This window comes from Pavona decussata, unplaced genomic scaffold, assembly GCF_977016875.1.
Source record: "Pavona decussata unplaced genomic scaffold, jaPavDecu1.1 SCAFFOLD_113, whole genome shotgun sequence".
Lineage (NCBI taxonomy): Eukaryota > Metazoa > Cnidaria > Anthozoa > Scleractinia > Agariciidae > Pavona > Pavona decussata.
The window spans coordinates 1,031,375-1,048,955 of record NW_028145527.1 but is presented as its reverse complement, the minus strand read 5'-3'; the positions used below and the strand labels follow the sequence as shown (position 1 = coordinate 1,048,955).

The 17,581-nt window shown below is 40.1% G+C and overlaps 1 protein-coding gene across 1 annotated transcript; it reads right to left on the bottom strand.

The window, feature by feature from the left end:
* Positions 1 to 15,653: 15,653 nt before the first annotated feature.
* On the bottom strand, positions 15,654 to 16,393 carry LOC146470629 (histone H2A). Its single transcript, XM_085121868.1, has one exon. The coding sequence runs from the start codon at positions 16,092 to 16,094 to the stop codon at positions 15,717 to 15,719; it is 378 nt and encodes a 125-aa protein (XP_084977994.1). The 5' UTR covers positions 16,095 to 16,393; the 3' UTR covers positions 15,654 to 15,716.
* Positions 16,394 to 17,581: the final 1,188 nt, after the last annotated feature.

Here is a 17,581-nt window from a genome sequence, read left to right as displayed (position 1 = left end):
TCGTAACGTAGTTCCCTTGGATCTGAAGTAGCTGCTCATTGAAATCTGTTTTCAGTCGACCGTAACGTTCCTAGAAGACAATTGCATTAATGTCAGTAGAAGAATTACACTGCGTCATTATATGCAAAACTTGACATAGGCTCAGGCTGCTGCATTTTAGTCTATCTAGCCTGATTTGTTGTCGGAAGGTTTCTCGCTACGGTCATGAAGGAAGGTTTATACAATTTGTTTTTTTTAATACCATTGATCGTGACTGTTATGGTTGTGTTTATAGTCTGGCGGATAATAGTGTCTTACGGAATAATTATAAATGTTCGCCACTTGGTTGCAACTTACGCATTCTCCGGTATCATCGAGAAGAAAACTGACAATGGAGTTACGAGATGGCTGTTTCAAGATATAGCTCTTGAAGGCGAGCTCTTGTCCGATGTTTTCCGTGGTCTGTTGGTCTTATTCATCTCGTTGATCATCGGCGTATTGTTAATGTTTTTGCAACTTTTATTGATCGACGTCAGCTACAGTTGCGACCTCGAAGATAAAGGTAAAGATTGCTTTAAATACAAATTATGGGACACGCGCAAGTTCTCGAATGATCCGATTGATTGCACCAGCGCTGCTATCCAGAATGGAACTGTTGACGTTATATGTTACAAGATCGTCTTCAATGCAGGCTTGGCGATTGGAGCTAGCTACGGTGCATTTAAAATTTCAATGGCTGTGATAAACCTGGCGGTGGCAGGTCTGCTGATGATAAACCAAACCAAGACTATTTGTAAGATCAGAGCAATCTTTATATTTCTGAACATCGGAGTTTTGGCGGCGTTGTTTGTAGTTCAGTTCACCACTTTGCGCGTGTTTCTCGTATCCGACACTTTGGCAAATACCCTCCAAGCAGTTGTAGCCCTGGTTATTGGATTTGCTTTTATGGTTCATATTCCTTGGAAGGATCTGATCAGGCTAAAGAACGCTCAAAGCCAACAAGCAACTCCTGGTATCGAGAATACAGCCCTAGAGTAGATGCAACTGACACTTCGACAACAACTGAAACACAAACGGTGCGGCGCAAGAAGCAGCTTTACTCAAGAGGACAAACGATCAGTTCGTATGATAATAAACATTGATAGGTTGTCTCTTCACGTTTGTGGAGAGAGAATATTTGTGAGGGGTTCTAGTTTTTAAAGTAAATGAACATTGTTATTTTTAGCCGAGATGGACAATTTCAGAGCACAGCGTGTGACACAGCCTTCCGGGTAAAGCTCAATGACACGTATCCCTTTAACCAATCATAGTCGTTTCTGAGGACCCTGATTTGCACTATTTTTAACAATTGTTCACCGAAGTGTAGGTAAATAGTGATGGTTATTTACCGAGCCGCGAAGCGGTGAGGTAAATATCCATCACTTTCACCGACACTGAGGTGAATAATTGTTTTAGTAGTAGTACACAAGCTGAATAACTAGTGTACCAAAAAATTATTTTATTTCTGACAATATACCGACAAATGGTATGAAATTTTAAATCTCGCGCGCCACGCGGTAAGCGATTTCTTATTGTAGACAAATAAAACTTTTGGAGACACTTGTTTAGTTCCTACAGTGACATTTCTTCAATTTTTCTGTGAAATTCGTCTTGTTGTTGAAACCATGCTGAAAAATATAAGATGTTTCATTGTTTTCATTGTAATTTTAGTGTTCGGCAGTTCTCCTAAACAAGGGATTGTATTTTCCTTTTTCGCCTTGAAATATGAGGTTGAAAAGATTAATTAAGTTACCATCTAATGCCGTCAAACCAAACTTTGTTGCCAGTTACGTATTTTCTTTCTAACAACCACCTCGTTTATCGAAATAGTTACCTCTTAAGTAAACGTGGTGAAACGGGAAGCCATCTTGTTTCTCTTCGGCTGCTCGGAGGTGAAAAGTACTTGGCTAATCATCTCCGAGCTAGCCAATCAGCGCGCGCGAAAAGTACTATTCATTTGTGCGGTATATCCTAACTCTAAATATCTAAAATCAGGAGATATTCCCCAAGATAGAGCAGGATAATTGTTTTATTATTTAGCTCTGACATTGATAAACAGAGCACAGTTTTATTCCAGAAAAGCTAGAGACGATCTTTATTTTGCCATTTTTCTCCCCTACACACGAAATTACGTTTATTGCAGGAAATCTGTTTTCTACGGACAACGAATATTCAATGCACCATGACCATATCTGGGCAGTGTTACAATGTGTTGAATAATGATGGGAGCTATACATTGACCACGTACGTTATGGTAGTGGGAATTTTATTATTATTATTATTATTATTATTATTATTATTATAATTATTATTATTATTATTATTATTATTATTATTATTATTATTATTATTATTATTATGCTCTAAAAGATTGTTAATAGCCGTGATACCGACGATACTTGAGCCCAAAGAAAATGGAAAATGATATGGATAGCTTCTTCATATATGGTAATTATTATGTCCCCGATAGACAAAATACCGCTGGACTTGTCTTGTATCGCGGGAGCATAAGGACGAAAATGAGCTCATAGATGAATAGACCAATAGACAGAATAGAGGCCATATGGAACAAGGAACATTTAAGCTAGTGAATACAGCTATTATATTATTAAATTGCATTGTGCGTTCTGGGCCGGGTTGTTCGAAAGCCGATTAACGCTAATCCACGATTAAAAGTTAACCGAGGTTTTCGTCTCGCTTATTAAAAATGATTTTAAAAGTTCATTTTAAGCTAATGGTAAAGAAACGTCTAAGGTAAAACTTAGGGACAAAAATCTTTTGTACGAATACTTATGGATTAGTAAATATACTCGAATCAAAGTTCACGTTAACCCAGGATTAGCTTAATCGGGCGTTGAACAACTGGGCCCTGGCTGTTAAACTGAACATAATTTCTTGCATCTGCTCCGATTGGGGTCACCACCTCATCGTGGTGGGGCAGTTTGCGTGTCTCAGTGACCCCTAGAGCTATGTCGGAGGGAGTCTTGCACTTTTGGTAGGGTCACCAATGCCGAACAGGTCAAAGGTTAGAGACCTGACAGAGAGTGACCCTCCTGGGGGTTAGACGCAGGGCTAACAACCCTGCTCCATAAAAAGCTTTATGTTACGGAAACCTGAAGCATTGCAATGATACAATACAATCTGGGGATGTTGCATGCGGCTGGGGCTGCAATGACGCTCTTGGGCCAAAACCAGTGGGAAGCCCAAAGGCCGATCGGCCCCATAGTAGCTCCTCAGCAGCAAACGACCATCGGTTGCTCGAACGTGAGGAATATGGCAGAGGCAACACGGACAGCGCAAATGGCCAAGGAGATGCCGGAATATGGGATTGAGGTGCTAGGGGTAAGTGAAACCAGATGGAAAGGGATGGGATCAACAACACTGCAGAGTGGCGTGAAGGTGGTGTACGTAGGAGATGAAGAGGTGCAAACATGGAGGAGTAGCCATCATGACAAGTGCGAGGGCAAAGAGAGCCTTGATAGAATGGACGCCGATAAGCAAAAGGATCATTAAGGCACGATTCTACTCCAAATACAAACAGCTAACAGTGATACAAACGTATGCACTGACGAATGATGCGAGGAAGACTAATTCTATTAGTCGAAATATTGGCCACTAATAAATCTGCCCTTTGCCGTAGTGCCAGCCTTGCATTCAGTTTTGTATTTTCACGTTCAAGTGACGCCTGACACGAGGTCTTTCACAAGAGAGATCCGGCAAAATTACCAGCAAGTTTAATTCCTGCGTTGTGTGGACCTCTGCATTCAAAAGTTTTCTGAATGATGCGATGGATGAGGAAAAAGATGAATTTTACAATCAGTTGCAGGACACTATTTCAAGCTGCAATAGACACGACATGATAGTGGTGATTCGGGATTTGAACGCTAAGTTAGGGGACAACACTAACAGGGAGGAAGTAATGGTGAAGTTTGGTGTTGGAGCCATGAACGACAATGGGAAAAGGCTGTGTGACTTTTGTAGTGCGAACAGATTAGTCATAATTGGAACAATATTCCCACACAAAGAGATCCATAAGCTGACCTGGAGGTCACCAGATGGGAAGACAGTAAATCAGATCGATCATGTTATGGTGAATGGGCGCATGAGAACATCGATACTGGAAACTGGAGTGATGAGAGGAGAAGACGTACACAGTGACTACTACCTTTTGAGAACGAAAATAAGGCTTAAGTTGGCTCGGGCTGAGGGGATGAAGAGAGCAAGGGTAGGGTTTGATGTACGTAAGTTTTGGTGCTTTGGCTTTTGGCGTTGCGTTTTGTCAAGGAACCAAATTCTTTTCCAAACAACAGATTCTGGACTGTTTAGGGGTCAGGTTGGTGATCAGTGACGCCTAATTTTTCTCAAATACTATAAACTCTGATTTTTGGCTTTCTTTCCGCTTTTGGCGATGCGGACCGCCAAGGAAACCTACATCTATGCCAAATAATGAATTCCGGACGTTTCGAGGGTCAAGTTCCTGTTTGGGTTAGTTAAGCCTAATTTTTACAGTAATACTACATGCTTTAATTTTAGGTCCGCTTTTGGCAATGCGGACCGCCAGGGAAACCTAATTCTAGACACAATATCAGATTTTGGACAGTTTGAGAGTGAAGTGGGTGTCAGAGTTAGTGAACTCTAATTTTCAGGCTAATACTATATACACTAATTTTCTGCAATTTTTCGCTTTTTGGTGATGCAGACCGTCTAAGAAAGCTTATTGCATTCCACAAAATAGATCTTTAGTCACGTTGGTGTTGTGGTGACCGACACCTTAGTTTTACACTATATACTATATACTCTAATTATCCCTTTTTTTTTTTTTGCCTTTGGCAGTATGGACAGCCATACAAGCTTTATTGTATTAATAATAACAGATTCTGGATGGTTTGAGGATAAGGTTGGTGTTGGAGTCAGTTAAGCCTAATTTTCGCACTAATTCTTTAAGTATATATACTCTAATTTTGAATTTGTTTTGCTTTTGGTAATGCGGACCGCTTAATAACAGATTTTGGATGGTTTGTGTGTCGGGTTGGGTGGCAGTCGGGTTAGTGAAAGATAATTTTCAACCTAACACTATATATTCCAATTTTGGGCATTTTTCGGTGTTGGTGATGCGGACCGCCAAGGAAGCCTAATTTGGAAGGAAGCCCAATTTGTTGATGATTTGGGAGTCAGGCTGGTCGCTTTTGGCGATGCGGATCTAGGCAGGATCATGTCAAAATTAGTCTATTCCTTCGCTTTAAAAGGAAAAAAAGGGAAACTTCAATGTCGATGAACACCTGGCAGGCACCTTTGTATTGTTGTTGTGATATGGTATGACTGTCAATGGAATAACCACATAACACCATTTACAATCCTTTTAAGCATCACTCATGATTATTCCCCGTTCCCAATACATTGATTTAGAGATGCTCTGTTCCTTTTTCTCGAAATCAAGCCGATTGGCATGAGAACTACATTTGGATGGTCAGTTTAGCAATTTTATGATCACTTGCAAAATCAATGCAAACAACGGCCTCAGCGAGGACTGCCCCAGGGGCTACTGTAAGTGGTTGTTCTGTGGAAAAGCGACACAGAGAGCAGAGGCTTGATCATACTTTCTAAGTATTCACATGTATTCTGTGTTATGGAAAATAGAAGGTTTGATCGAAGCGGCCATCAAATTCACAATTCCAACAATTGAGAGACGAGACTGCTGTTTAAAGCTATAGGCATCTGAGACGAAAGGAAAAGTCTCCAACAACATTGGTCTTGGTTTAACTTTGTTTATCCTTGCAGTTTGTGATAATGCACTGTGAATGTTCTATCACTCCCTTTTATAGCAGGGATAGTCAATCGATAAACTGATAATCGATATGATATGGTGGGTCATCGATTACCGATTTCAATCAGCGATTGATTTCCGATATCGATTTTAATCGAGCTGTGATCAGAATAACAAGAAGTGGGATTGTTTAGGATGCAAAGTTTCGGATGTGAATGCATTCTCAAACGAACCGATTAACTCAGTTGATGCGCTGCCATCCAGCGTGGCAAAGTGTACGTAATATGCTGTCTTCTGGGTCACGGCTTAGCCTTTTGTGCAACTTACAGCAAAGATTTAAAACCATTACCTCATCAGGCTTATTATCCAGTGACAATTTAACAAATACAGACTTGTGCCTCCTTTTGCTACTACGCGCACTGTCTGCGCATCTCTGGATGATCCGTTCATTCAATCAACGTTGTGCCACTCATTCTCGACTCCAATCCAGGCTGTATTAGGAGTGCGCTCTTCCTTTTGTCGAACGCAATAAACTCATGATCAGCGCATGAATACATGTATTTCTCTTAAAAGGTTTATAAACGAAAAAATTCGTCAGCTGCTCGGCACTCATGTAAAAGCTTTAAAAGTTGAGTAAATGGTGGAGAAGTGCCAAAAATTTGAACAAAATCCAGACATTTCGGGATTGGCGTTTCCGAGAAATGCTAAAAAAAATGCCAGACGTTTCGGGAATTTTTTCATTTTTTTGGCACTTCTCCACCATTTACTCAATTTACATGCATTGAGCGTGTTTATTTCCTAACTACTCCTTTGGAATCTGAAGCAGCTACTTATGAAGATCACTGTTCAGTCGACCGTAACATTCCCAGAACTAGAAGTTTTACAATGCGTCATTTATATGCATAACTTGACATAGGCTCAAGCTGCTGCATGAGTTTAGTCTATCTGTCTATCCGCTACGGTCATGAAGGAAGGCTCATACGGTTTGGTATTTTCAATACCAATGGTCGTGATCATTGTGGTTGAGTACTTAGTTTTGGGGATAATGATGCTTACAGGAATAAATGTCTACCACTTGGTTGCAACTTACGCATTCTCCGGCATCATCAAGAAGAAAACGGACAACAATGGAGCGACGAGATGGCTGTTAAAAGATATAGCTCTTGAAGGCCCACTCTTGTCCAAGGTTTTCCGTGGTCTGTTTGTCTTATTCTTGACGTTGATCGTCGGCGTATTGTTAATGTTTTTGCACCTTTTACTGATCGACATCAGCTACAGTTGCGACCTGGAAGATAAGAGTAAGGAATGCTTTGAATACAAATTATGGGACAAAAATAGGTTCTCAAATGATCCGGTTGATTGCGCCAACGCTGCCATCCAGAATGGAACTGTTGAAGTAATATGTTACAAGATCGTCTGCAATGCAGGCTTGGCGATGGGAGCAAGCTACGGTGCATTCAAGATTTCAATGGCTGTGATAAACCTGGCGGCGGCAGGTCTGCTGATGATAAAAAAACCTTGGATTATTTGTATAGTCAGAGCAACCTTAGTAATTCTGTACTTGGGAGTTTTGGCGACGGTCTTTGCTTTGCAGCTCACCACTTTCCGCGTGCTTCTCGTGTCCGACACTTTGGCAAATGCCCTCCAAGCAATTATAACCGTGTGTATTGGACTTCTTTTTGTGGTTTGTATCCCTTGGAAGGATCTAATCAGGCTAAAGAACGCTCAAAGCGAACAAACAACTCCTGGTATCGAGAATGTAGCACTGGAGTAGACGCAACTGACTGGTTCAGACACCTCGACAATAACTGAAACACAAATAGTGGCAAACTGAACTAGCAGCTTCACTCAAGAGGACAAACGATCAGTTCGTAGGTTTATAAACATTGATAGGTTGTCTCTCCACGTTTTTGGAGAGAGAATAGTTGCGAGGGGTTCTAGTTTTTAATGTAAATGAAAACTATTTTTGGTCGAGATAGACAATTGAAGTATATCATGCTGATTTCAGAGCACAGTGTGTGACACAGCCTTCCGGCTAAAGCTCAATGCCACGTCTCCTTTTATCCAATCTTAGCCGTTTCTGAGGACCTTGATTTGCACTTTTTTCAGTTTACAATTATGCTGCGAAATAGCTCTGGATATCCCAAAATCAAGACATGTTCCCCAAGATTGAGCAGGATAATTATTTTAATTTTTAAACACTGACATTGATAACAGAGCACACCTTTATTCCAGAAAAGCTGGATATATCATGAGTTTGTGAAAGAGGTTTTCATACTCAATTATTTTTATTTTTTTTTTTGCTGTGGCAACTTTTTTGATCAGCCAGTAGATAATCATTGGGTAACTATGACTGGTTTGATTTACAACATATAAGTTAGTTCTGCGTCGCATTGTGAAGTACTGCAAAGCTATGACTGTAAATAACATCTTAACGGCTGATAATTGAACTGTAGCAAGCAAAGTTTGGCAGCTTAATCAGATGAAACGTTTGTAGCCCACATGTAAATGCGAAATAGTGTTGAAGCAACATTAAAGCGCGATCTACTGCAGATTGAGCAAACACTGGATGTGTTGCTTGTTGCATAAATCAAGGGCGTATTTAGGTTGTTAGGGTGGAAAATACGGAAGTAAATGGATCACTGTTTACATAACTAAAATGTCACCTGAAATGTCGCCGAAGAACATGAAGGAAATTTCCATGTTTTATTCATTGCTGTCGCTGGTACGTCCGTTAGCTATTCAACAAATTTAGTATCGAGTATTATATGCCATTTAAACGTGCAGTTGCACTGATGAAGGTAACTTTCATGATTTCTGTTTGGTAACAAGTAGCTTGAATTATTTGCATGACCGTAGATACCTACAGTATTGAAAAGTAAAAAAATAAAACTGAAGTGGAAAGCAAACCAAGTCAAACAGAGCCGTGTACCTCTTTGACACCAGACGATTGTAATCTGATAGCGAAAAGGAACCAATAAATTCCTTCTTTTCCACTAATATGCTTGTTCTTGATGTTTTCGTGTTTTTTCCCAAAGAAGGTTTTCACGAAACATCAAATGCGTTAATGTTAATGTAATGTTAAAGTGCCTTAGTAGAATGGAATTCTATGTGATTGTATTGATCGGAAAGGATGCTTATTGAATTTCTTCTTGCGACAAGGATTCTTTTAATGAGTTACAAAGCCGATGACCTTACCGTTTCATTTGGATGCAAATGCAGCTCTTTTCATAGTTTTGACAAGTTCCTGACATGTTTTGATATATCTTCCTGATGACCTTCCGTCTCAGAGAGCCAATTGAAAGAGATATAGGTGGTTTCCATCAAATCCCTGAAGATCCAAACGACAACGGTATGGCGGCCATGTTGGATGGCAAAACAAAAGGTTCCGTCATCCAACATGGCTGCCATACCGTTGTCTTTTTGATCTCTGGGGATTGGTTGTAAACCACCTATACAGGCTATATCTAAGATAACACGAGCGAAACCCACAGTTTCACTTTTGCAGACATTGACATTCCAATCCTAGTTGCACTCGGGTCTCCTGTAGCTCAATGGAAGAGCATTTGAACTAGTAATCGGAAGGTGTTAGGTTCGACTCCTGATAGATGCCCTCGGATTCCTTTTTTCCGAGTATGCCTGTGCCATTCACTGAATAATACATCATTCTCATAAAAATAAAAGTGGCTTTGTCAGTGGATGGTCAGGATGGAAATGGACTGCAATTTCAAAACAGGCGGCCAACGATAAACTTCAAGAATTCACAAGAGCTCGTTCTTGGCAACTGCGCCTCTCACAATTCTTGTATTTTGATTGGTCAGTTGGAAGCCTAAAACCCATCAAAAAACTAATGATAAACTTTGTTTGTTAGCAAAAGTTAAAAGAAAATTGGGGGTAACCACGCGGTTTAAAAAATAATTTAGCTTTAGTTTTGTTCCAAAAGAGGATACGCTATTCATCCTCTCTTGATTGTTGTGTAGCTCAATCTTGGAATCGTCATTGCTCTTATCTCCGATCGACCCTCAATTTCCTTTTTGGATTCTGAATGCCCAAGCGGCACAGCAAAGTATTAATAAAAAAGAGACGAATGATTATCAATACAAAAAGAATCCTGCATACTCACTTTCTCTCTCTTGCGGAGAGCGAACGGTAAAAGTGTATGTGCGTTTATAGTAAAATATCTCGAGAACACCCTCCCCCCCCCCCCCTCCACCCTGGCCGCTGAAGTGCTTCCGGTATAAAAAGACCCTAGAGAAAGTGGACGTGAACCTCGAAAAGTTAACTGCTTGATTCAATTTCAGCGATTACGCTCTCATTAGTGCCATAACCGAAATACTGTTTGACAAAAAAGAAAAAGGTAATAATAATTAAAAAAAAAAAAAAAAAAACAGAACCCTTTAATTCCAGTGTACACGTGTCATGGTGATTGAAGCTGGGATATTTTCACCCAATAGCAAACAATGAAACTAATCACGTGACGAACTGTTAGACGGAAGTTTTGCCAAGGGAGATTTAAAGTAAATACAGTGAAAGTGAAAGTGAGTATTTGGAATCGCCTTCACTAGTTGTTTTACGTTAATCGCTTGTTATCGCCTGGTTTCATTCAGCTGTTATAACATCATGAAGTAAGCATATTACAAGGCAATCTGGCTCTTAGCAGCCTTTCTTATCCCGATTGTGTTTCTTGCGGTGCCAGCCTTTGTAATGCTCGTCAAACAAAAATTTCCTTGCCGCTTTGTCGCCATTAATGCATTTTCCAACATCATCAAGGAAAAAAGCGACAGCAATGGAGGGAAGAGGTGGCTGTTCAAAAAAATAAATCTTACCGGCGAGGGAACCATCCTGGCGAGGGTTTTCATTGGCCTCTTTTTCGTATTTACTGGACTTTTAATAGTTGTATTTTCGATCTTCTGGTCTCGTCTACTGATTGATATCAGCTATAGTTGTGATGGAGATGATGCAAAGGACTGCTTTGAACACAATGTATCCAAATGGATGAATACGTTCACTGAGGATCCAGTTGATTGCAACAACCCGGCAATTACAAACGGAACCATGGATGCCGAGTGTGCTACAAGCTTTTCCTCGATGCTGGTGGGGCTTTTGGCGCCGGCTACGGTACGTTTAAAATTTCCATGGCCTTGATAAACGCGGCGGCTGCAGGTATGTTGATGGTTAAAGCCACGACTATTAAGAAGATCAGAGAAGGTGTCACAGTAATATCCTGCATTGTTTTCGAACGCTCTTCAATATTGAAGTTTATAAATCGCACGCTCATTACGTGTCCGATTTTCTGATCTACGTGATACAAACAACAATATTATTAATCATCGCAATAATGTTTGTATGGATCATCCCTTGGATAGATCTCCTCGTAATTAGACAGAGACAAAACAACCCAGACGCCAATTCCGATGAAGCAGCTTTGGATCACGACAATGCACTGTGAGGATTCCTTTGTTGGGAACTAATCGCTAAAATCCATTCTTAAAGACCTCTAATTAAAGTTGCTCCTCGTCGGGGCTTTTAGAACTAATTCTAGTCCTTTAATCAATGATGTGATCGCATTAGTAGCTATTCGACTGTCCGTGTTGACCTACTTGCAAGGGAAAAACAAGCCTTCAAAGCTCAGGAGAGTCCAACAAGAATAGGCATGAAGGCATGTCTGTGTAAGCTAATACAGTTTGATCTGCTCGGATACTTAAACGGGAAAATTTAAGGTTGCAGACATTTTTAGGAAACGGAATCTTATTCCCGGAATTTGCGAGCTTTTGTTGGTTTAAAGAAAATACTAGCTGACCTTATTTCGCATTTTATCCTCGGAAAACAAAAAGGGATTAATTACTTTTCCACTGTTTCAAAATTGCTCTGCCTCCTGACTTTTGGAATTTATCTCAGTCCCTTTGGAAATGATGTGATCGCATCAGTAGGTATTCGACTATCTGTGTTGACCTTCAAGGGAAAAGCAAGGCCGCCCAACAATTACAAATATTTTTAAGACAATCATTTAAAACGTTTTCACGTTCCCAGATCTTTCTGGGATCTTTTAAAAGCATATCTGTGTAGCTGAAAATTCAAGGTTGCAGACATTTTAAGGAAATGGAACCTAATTCCCGGAATTTGCGAGCTTTTATTTATTTTAAAAAATACAAGCTGACCTTATTTCGCTTTTTAACCTCCGAAAACAAATAGGGATTACTTTTCCAGTGTTTGGAAATTTTGAGCTGAACTTTCCCCGAAGAAACCTTTAGAGTTTCCATACAAGTAGATTTGAATTGCTGATGCGATTTAAGCCTTCCAGCGGAACAGATATTTACTTTAATGAAGCGGCTGGGTGCCCATGAAAGCTGGAATGTTAACTCCCTGCTTCAATTTCACTTTGCAGCGATTTTCTTACTTGTTATAATTAATAGAAGAGTATACTAGTACGTATTTGACAATACGAGACTTAGTGCCTGCTTAGTGCAAGAAATTGAGCTTTCTAGGTCTTCTAGATATATCACGATTTTGTGAAAGAGGCCCCCATCGCCCTTTTTTTTTTCTGCTGTGGTAACCTTATTGATCAGCCAGTAGATAATCATTGGGTAACGATGACTGCTTTGATTTGCAACATAAAAGATAGTTTTGCGTCGTATTGTGAAGTACTGCAAAGCCATGTCTATTAAGAGCCGATTTCTGAAATTATCAAAAATCGGGCGTCAGTCGTGAAATCTCGAATTCCTTCATATTCTGCCCATATAATCTCTATAGTGAGGTATTTTCAAAAATAACGTTAAAAGTTTCGTCAGCGTGTTATTTTTTTCGAAATCGGGCAAAGTTTGAAATACGGCAAATTAGCGTCCTTTCGGTCACGAAACTTACTAAAAATTACCCATTTTCATCTCGCTCGTAGAAAGAAACGCGATGTCCTCCATTAATGAAATGTTTACAAAATATAAACACATCTCTCTTCTTCATAATGCACTAGTTAAATTTAGATAAGCTTGAAAATTGGAAATGCTTCGGCCGTTAGAAGAAACCCCATTTCGGCAGTTTGAAAATTTAGCAAATTTCATCCAATTTCAACACAAAAGAAACCCAATTGGTACGTCAAGTTTGAATTTAAAATGAAGACATTGTTGAAGCACAACCTTTGTAGTGTACCGTGTTAAAATATTTCTGGCGGCAATGCAAAAGTACCCCGTCGAGAGACCAAAATGTCAAGGGTACTTTGACACGAGGAGGGCCTGTGAAACGAACAACGGCCGTCACGCCGAAATCAAGTCCTTTGTTAAATTATTACTGGCAACAAAGAATATGTTTTCTATAAGCTGTACAGAAATTGCTAATAGTAGCTTATTCTCTGTTGAACTTAGTAGGATAACATTTTGTATGATTTTGTCAACTCATGTATTGACTGTATTTTTACACATGTAAAAGTCAGGATTAGGCACATTTTGCTTTTAGTAACGTGTAATAGGAAACTGTTTACATTATTCTGCTTCGGCTACTTTCAAAAATACAACAGTCAGGAAATACCAATTAAAGTAAGAGTATTTCTAAGCTTTAATTCATCTATTGATTGAGTTTTTAAGACAGGAAAGGCAATTACTTTAGAATTATCAAGCCAAGATGGTATAAATTCACTTAGAAGAGTCAAAGTCAACAGCAGAGATCCGGCTGTGATTGTCGCATCGCAACATAAATATTTATGAAATTGCTATAAACTGGCAGTTTATTCTAGCCCTGAATTCGAAAAAACTCGCTAAGGAGGACTTACCACAGTGATCTGATCTGCAGCGCCAGTAATTCTTTTTAAACGGAAAAAGTTGAAATCCTTGTAACTGCGTGACTCTGACAAACTAAGGCGTGATCAAAACCGCGTGGGACCTGGTAACCGAACTATCTTCCCACGCGCTACGAAGGCGAACAAGTAACAAACGACAAACAATTCCGTATTTTACCTCTGTAAATATGCAGTTCTTCAAGTTCCTAAACCAGCCGTCTAGCCAAATATACTCTCCCTGTGCTTGAAAAACGTGGTTTTTTTTTTTGGTGGGGGTGTGGGTTGCAGGATTGCGCCAGCCATCCGTCGCACAGCTCGCCGTGGAGGTGTCAAGCGTATTTCTGGACTAATCTACGAGGAGACTCGTGGAGTTCTCAAAGTTTTCCTAGAGAACGTAATCCGCGATGCTGTGACTTACACCGAGCACGCCAAGCGTAAGACCGTCACCGCCATGGATGTTGTTTACGCTCTCAAACGCCAGGGACGTACTCTGTACGGGTTCGGGGGTTAAGCGTTGCTTGCGTGTTACCTACGAAAAACAAAACGGCTCTTTTAGGAGCCAACAACTATCGCAAAAGTTGTGACCAATACTTGCATTTCACACTTATACATATGCCGCATTCACGCCAAGGCTTAAACACGTTTCGAAGCTGTTTAGTTAAACACAGTTTAAAAATGTTTCCTTCATAAATAAAATCTGCTTTCGGATTTTTGTTACAGCGGTTACCAATAACACGCGACCTATCGCCTTCAAAAGACTCCGATAAAGTTGCGTTTTGGTGGACGTCAATCATAGAAAAGCCGTTGAAATTATTTTGAATTCGGAGACCATTTCAAGGTAACAGAACCAAGAAATTGAAAGTTTTATCCGCTGACAGATGGTAAACTTTATGAAAGTTGATTTCCAAGCAAGATTATCTAAAAAAATGGGCATTGTTTAGACGAAGCAGTTTTTTTTATGAAACATTTGAAATCGCTACACCTGATAATAAATCAGCGATGCGTGCGAGTGAGTATATTATCACGTGCAGTGAAAATTGAACTTTTTAATTCAAAAATACCTTTTATTTGCGCTTGAGCTGGCTCGAGAATCAATTTAAATAAAGTTTACTTTCTCTTAGCGAGGTAAAATTGTTAGTTTCTTGCCGGGTTACCTTGCAATCTTGTCAGAATTCAAAATAATTTCAACGGCTTTTGTTTGATTGACGTCCACCAAAACGCAACTTTATCCGACTCTTTTGAATGCCGTAGGTCGCGTGTTATTGGTAACCGCTGTAACTACAGATTTAGCACAAATGAAAGCGTTAAGTTAAAGTTTACTTGAATCCTATGTCAAAGCCAATGGTTCAGCTTTCTGTTACCAATTTTCATTTTGTTAAACCTGCTTTATTTAAACATGTTCCTTGTCCGCTTTTAGGGCGCAACACACACACAAGCACCCGTGAAAAGAAAAACAATCACTCCCATTGAATTAGAATCGCATATTGCGCAGGTTGCACTTCGTTTAATTAACAAACTGGTTCAAAAGTTTAACACAACACTGGAAATCTCAACATTCTACCGAAATATTTCCTGTTGTCACGCAAATTCTCTAAATGGCGGATGAAGGGGCGGGGGGGGGAATAATCTGATCAGTGAACTTTCGTTGACGCGCTATTAATAACTACTGCATTGCGAAGCTTTTTAGACTGCAACTTCTATTCTATTTTTTTTTGGGGGGGGGAGGGGGGTTTGTCTCATTTCTGAGAAAAAAGTCGCAGAGTGGGTGTACAAGGAAAGGGCTACTGATAGGATTACATACAGCTCTTTCATTTCTTTTGTTTTGTCTTACGTGCCTAAAATTTACTCTCTTTTGCAGATATTCAATGGAGGCAAGTGATTTATTATCGCCTCAAATGGCGCTTAGTTCATCTACGACTGAATAGAACGGCGAGTAAGTTTCAAGTAAGTACCTATAAGTATAAGTATGTATCTATAACAGTTTTTGTTTTTCAGCCGTTTTCTTTCTTCTCTAATTTTCTCAAAGATACACCTTGCATTTTGGGAACTACGTACGTTTGATACTTCAAAAATTAATCATTGGCTTATTATTGATCATGACTTTACTGGACAGTTGGTGGCTCCTAAAAGAGCCGTTTTGTTTTGCGGTGGTAATTATAAGACTTCAGCTTAATGTTGTTTCTTCTCAGCTTTCTTGGGTAAAAGTACTGCCTGTATGTTGGGAAGGACACCACCCTGGGCGATGGTGACGCCGGCAAGCAGTTTGTTCAATTCTTCGTCATTTCGGACAGCCAGCTGCAGGTGTCGAGGAATGATTCTGCTTTTCTTGTTGTCCCGTGCAGCGTTCCCGGCCAACTCGAGAATTTCGGCACTCAGATATTCCAACACTGCTGCTAAGTAGACTGGAGCCCCTGCACCGACTCGTTCGGCGTAATTACCTTTACGGAGAAGGCGATGGATGCGACCAACAGGAAATTGAAGACCTGCTCGAGATGAGCGTGTCTTAGACTTGGTGCCTTGAGCTTTACCTTTACCGCGCCCTGTCATTTTGCCTTAAAAGTTTTCTGTCTTAGCCGGCGATCAAACTTGATTGAAGTGATCATTACTCACCACCCATCAACGCCGAATTTATTTCACTAGCCAGGAATTTGGCGGATCAAAACGCACCAATCAAACCTCCACTTTCACTTTCAAAAGATATGCAAAATAACTCTTCCCGCCTTTGTTGACTTTATCGGCGTCTCACTTTTAAGCAACAACCAATCAGGTGAGAAGGCCGCAATTTCGATCCGCATGTTAATTGATCCATTGAATTTGCTGGGATAAATAGAACTTGCGTAAACTTGAGTTATAGAAGCTGATTTTGAAAATCTAAGCGATTTATCCACAACTAAGCACTCATGGCACCAAAAGTACCTGCGGCAAAAAAGGGCGAGAAGAGAGCAGGCAAGGCTAAGTCGGGCGCGGTCGATGGCTCGGGCAAGAAGAAGAAGCGAGGAAAGAGAAAGGAAAGCTATGCGATCTACATCTACAAGGTCTTGAAACAGGTTCACCCTGACACGGGAATCTCCAGCAAAGCCATGGGTATTATGAACTCGTTCGTCAACGATATCTTCGAGCGCATCGCTACGGAATCTTCCCGCCTTGCCCACTACAACAAGAAGTCTACCATCAGTTCCCGCGAAATCCAAACCGCCATCAGGCTGCTTCTGCCCGGTGAACTAGCCAAACACGCCGTCAGTGAGGGCACTAAGGCAGCTAAGGCCGTGACGAAGTATACCAGTAGCAAGTGAAACCTGTGAAATGCCAAAACAACAACAACAACGGCTCTTTTAGGAGCCACCAAATCTCATGAAAGCAATACCCAACACTGGTCACAATGTCGTGTTAGTATTAAATAAAACGGCTAGGTGAAGACACAAACAACAACACTTTTCAAAAGTTTCAGTTTAATACAACCAGATCATTATAAATTCGAAATAAAGTTCCAACAGACAAATTTTCTTCTCTGGTATGCGCTCAAAATGTAACTTTAAAGAGATTTTCGTAGAATGGACGCAAACAAAAGGCAAAGTGTGACTCTTAGAATTTCGCTACAAAGTTCCTATAAACAAAATTTCTCTTCTGTGATTTACATGAGTAACGAGTCATTCGCCCATGTACATGCAACCTCGTCCACAACAAACTTTCACACGCTGAAAATGTGACTTTCAAGAGATTTTCGTAGAAGAGACACAAGAAAAAAAAAAAAGCAAAGCGTGACTCTATAAAATCGATACTAAGTTCCCACAAACAAATTTTCTTCTCAGAATGATGTATTATTCAGTAATGACGCAGACAAACTCGGAAAAAGAAAATCCGACACTTTCCGGTTACTAGTTCGGATACCCTACTAAAGCGTGATTAAACTAGCTGCTGTGATTTACATGGGAATTACATGGGATTTAGATATTGCATTATTATACTAGTGCATTATGAAGAAGAGGGATGTATTTATATTTTGTAAACATTTCATTAATGGAGGACATCGCGTT